This window comes from Elephantulus edwardii, unplaced genomic scaffold (genome assembly GCF_000299155.1).
Source record: "Elephantulus edwardii isolate Elephantulus edwardi_28Jun2011 unplaced genomic scaffold, EleEdw1.0 scaffold00028, whole genome shotgun sequence".
Classification (NCBI taxonomy): Eukaryota; Metazoa; Chordata; class Mammalia; order Macroscelidea; family Macroscelididae; genus Elephantulus; species Elephantulus edwardii.
In genome coordinates, this window is record NW_006399778.1 from 18911070 (window position 1) to 18915339 (window position 4270).

A 4270-nucleotide genomic window follows, 5' to 3' on the forward strand; every position below is an offset into this window, starting at 1 on the left:
ATGGGGGCGGGTCTTGGGGGTTTGGAAGCGGGTCTTGGGACACCGGAGGCGGGCATTGGGGCTTGGAGGCGGGTCCTGCGTGGTAGAGGCTGGTCTTGGGGCGTGGAGGCGGACATTGGGGCGTGGAGGTGGGTCTTGGGGTGTGGAGGCGGGTCTTGGGGTGTGGAGGCGGGTCTTGGGGTGTGGAGGCGGGCTTTGGGGCGTGGAGGTCGGTCCTGGAGCGTGGAGGCGGACATTGGGGCTTGACGGCGGGCACTGGGGCTTGGAGGCGGACATTGGGGCGTGGAGGCGGGTCCTGCGTGGTGGAGGCGGACATTGGGGCGTGGAGGCGGACATTGGGGCGTGGAGGTAGGTCTTGGGGCGTGGAGGCGGGCACTGAGGCGTGGAGGCGGGGCCTGGTTGCAGCGAGGGCCCGCGGCCTGCATCTGAGGCTGGTGGTGTCCTGGAAGGAGGTGGAGCGCGGCCTGAGGCTGCATCGTAATGGAGGGGCGGGGGCAATGTGGGGTCTGGACGGTGACTCTGGGGTTGGACAGAGGCGGATCCGGAGCTCCGATGCCCTGCGGGTCTAGGGGCGGCATCTGTGGGGTCGTGGTGCTGGAGGTCTGGGCCTGGTGGGGGCGGAGCTGTACGGGGCGGGGAGAGGGTGATGGGGAGAAGGGGGGTTGTGGGCGGGAACGAGCCCTGGGATGGGGGCGCAGTACTGGGCGGGTCCCGAGGCGGAGCTGGGTGCGGAGTTCAAGCCCGGAAGCGGCGGAAGCGGCCTGAGGTCCTGGCGGTCTGCTCACCATGGACGAGGCTGACCGGCAGCTTCTGAGGCGGTGCCGGGTGCGACTGGTTAGCGAGCTGGAGGTGGCTGAGCTCTGGGACGCGCTCATCAGCCGCGAGCTCTTCACACCCGACATGATCGAGGACATCCAGGTGCGCCCCGCTGCGCCAGCTCCCCCCTTCCCCACATGCGCGCTGCCCGCCGACCTCCATGACACTTAGTGGGCGAGCTAGGGTGAGGACCCACGTTTCCACCCTCCCTTTCCCTCCCATGCCACCCAGTACCCACCTTCTGAAGGTCCATTTTCCCTTAAATGCCCTTTTGAATGGTTGCTAAAGGGATCCACACCCAGCACTAGAGCTGCGGTGGTACTTTTGCTTCTTGCAAGAAAGGAGGCATAGAGGGGGTCACTTTGTCTGACATGGTGTCTGTACTTGGACAAGCCACTTAACCTCTTTACGCCCCAGTTTCCTCACCTGTGAAATGAGGGCAGCAGCAGTCTTGCGAGCATTATTGTTGTTTTGTACCCTCGAGTCGGAACAGGCCCTTAGCTGAGCCTCCAGCGGGTTTTCAGAGGCAGTTGTTAATCGCCCTGGAGAAGATTGCCCATCTTTTTCCCACGGAGCAAATGGTGGATTCGAACTGTGCCTTCAAGAGTGCAGCGCAGCTTCTTACCTCCATACCACCAGAGCTCTCCTTCTATGATAAGGAAGGTGAAACACTTGGGGCAGTGTCACGCAGCTAGTTAGGGCTCCATCGGTGGTAGCTAGTTACATCCTGCTTAGGTAACTCCTTCTAAAGTGTTTTTTTTAAGGGCTTTTAGTGCTACATTACCAAATGCCACAAAGATCACCCTTGGTGGTCAGATTTTAGTAGAGCTCTCGATTAAGACTGACCAAGAAGCAGGGATGGCTATCCACTTCTTAAATAGCTGCTTAAAGGCCACTGGAAACTTGATGTATAGTGGCGGATAGTTACAGTAATAGAGGTAGAGTCCAGATTGGAAGTCAATCAAAATGATGAGAAACAGCTGCAGACATCCTTTAAAAGCTGGAATATGAAATGCATAAAGTATGAATTGGAAAACTAGAAGTTGTGAAAAATTAAATGGAATAAATGAGCGTCAGCCTTCTAGACATTAGTGCATTTGCTGCAGAAGGTTGAACAATGCAGCCTTCAATATGGGTTGCATCTCAATATTAAGAAAACAAAAATTCTCACACCTGGACTGATAGACAACATTGATGGATGGATGAAGAAAGGACTTTGTTGTTTGTGTGTTCATGGAGTCGAGAGAAGACCAGAGAGAAGAAGCTGGGTTTTGAGAGGGTCACCCCTCTTTCATGTTGCAAATGATGTTGAAAGATTTTGAAGCCCCTGCTTTTATTAGCAGAAAATCAAAGCTTCCAATAAAGCATGATCTCATAGGGTGGGTAAATGTTTAAACATACGAAACACAGCATAGGTAATATGGAACCAAGCGTAGGTAGGCATGAACAGTTTTCAAGAAAACATCTTTGTATTCATGAACAAGGTACTGCGCTCTCTACAACCTTATCAAGAACTTTGGAAATAGTCTTTGTTTAACAGAGAACTTCCTGATCCTTTTCATGGTGATACATGCTCCAGGAAGTCTGAGACTGCTTTCAGTCCCATCCGTTCTTGGTATTATTTGCCTGCACAGGTATTGTAGCCAAGTCCTTTTGCACGTATTCCATGGCCACTAGTAACCCTAGTGAACCAGAGTGACTCTACAGACTGAGACTGTCAGTGGCTTCATCTTACTTGGATCCACAATCATTACACTTGGTACCAGCAGTTAGGAGATCAGGGGACATACTGCACTGAGGAAGTCTGCAGTCAGGAACCTCTTCAAATTATTGAGGAGTAATGATGTCAGTTTGAGGACTAAGGTGCTCCTAATTCAGGCCATGGCCTTTTCAGTCACTTACAATGCATCTGAGAGCTGGACAATGACTAAGGATGATGGACGAATTGATGCCTTTGAGCTCTAGTGTTGGAGAAGGGTACTGAACATCCCATGGACTGACAAAAGAAGAAACAGATATGTCTTGGAGAAGGTGCAGCCAGAAGGCAAAGATGATGAAGCTTCCTCTCACATATTCTGGGCATGTTGCTAGCAGAGGTTATTCATTGGAGAAGGACCTCATGCTTGGGAAGGTGGAGGAGCAGTGAAAGAGAAGAAGAACCTTGACCAGGTAGGTTGACACGGTGACTGTGGTAATGGACTTGAGTGTGTCAGAGATTGTGAGGATAGTACAGGATAGTACAGTGTTCAGATTGGTTGTTCATAAGGTTGTTGTGAGTTGTACTTGACAGCACCTAACAACAGACATCAGTGAGATGAAATGGACAGGCTCTGGCCACCTTAATTCAGACAATGACATGGTATACTATGCTGAGAATGAGAAAGACTATTTCAAGTCACGTCCTGAAGTTCAGTATTGTGAGTGATAGGTTATTATCCATATATGTCTACAAGGAAGACCTATTGATAACGACTATTATTCAAATATATACTCCCACAGCTAAAGCCAAAGAGGAGGAAATGATGATTTTTACCAAACCTTGTAGTACAAAATGGAACAAACCTGCACTCAAGATGTGCTAATGATAACTGATGACTGGAAGGCAAAAGTTGGAAACTGACGAAGCTGGAAAGTATGGACTTGGTGACAGAAATGAGGCTGGAAATAGGAATGAATTTTGTATGTTCAGTGATTTATTAATCGCAAATACCTTTTATTAAAAAACACAGTGACTTTACACATGGTTTTCATCTAATGGATTGCATAGGAATCAGATTGTTGACACTTGTAGAAGGAATCATTGCAGAAGCTCATTATTAGTGGTCAAAGCAGGCCTAGTGCTGACTGAAAAAAAAAATCTTCAATTACTGTTGTGCAGGTTTTCATGTACATATCAGGGCTGAAGAAAATAAAAAACCAAGTCCACGAGACCCAAAATACGATCTTTAATCGAACCTGAATTTAAAAATCATCTTAACAGATTTGTATGGGTTTTGCTCTGACCTATAGTGTCACTGTGAGTTCAAATTTTCTCACAGCAGTGGATTTGGTTAATTTTGAATATGAACTGTGCTCAAGCAAAGAGTTGAGCTACCAGAGTGGTTCAGAAATAAATAACCCATGACTCTGGGAGAAAGATGGATAATCTCCTGTCAGATTTTACAGCCGCTGAAAACCCACTGGAGCAAGCTATGAGTCAGTTCTAACTCGATGTCAGTGAGTGAGTGAATTCTGTTAAACGGGGAAAAGGAGCAAGGTGCAAAAAGTCAGCTACCATTTTTGTTTGAAAAAAATTGACAGTAGATTTTGATATACACATATATTCTTGTTAACCAGTAGATTATGGAGGAGAATGAAGAAGTTCTTCACAGTGACTTTATATGCCAGGCTAAGGAGAACAAAATGGAGAACTAATGGATATTGGATGGGATCTTCTTTTTAAAATAATGTACCC

The 4270-nt window shown here is 48.2% G+C and overlaps 1 protein-coding gene across 3 annotated transcripts in view; it reads left to right on the top strand.

Moving 5' to 3' along the window:
• Positions 1-783: 783 nt before the first annotated feature.
• The window catches only part of CASP9 (caspase 9, apoptosis-related cysteine peptidase), a 39572-nt gene continuing 36085 nt past the window's right edge, over positions 784-4270 (top strand). For 2 of the 3 annotated variants that reach the window (XM_006883627.1, XM_006883628.1), the window contains exon 1: positions 787-918. In XM_006883627.1, the coding sequence (XP_006883689.1) occupies positions 787-918 (132 nt within the window). Of the gene's footprint in view, positions 919-4270 lie in introns of all 3 variants that reach the window. The other variant, XM_006883629.1, reaches the window with a different exon arrangement.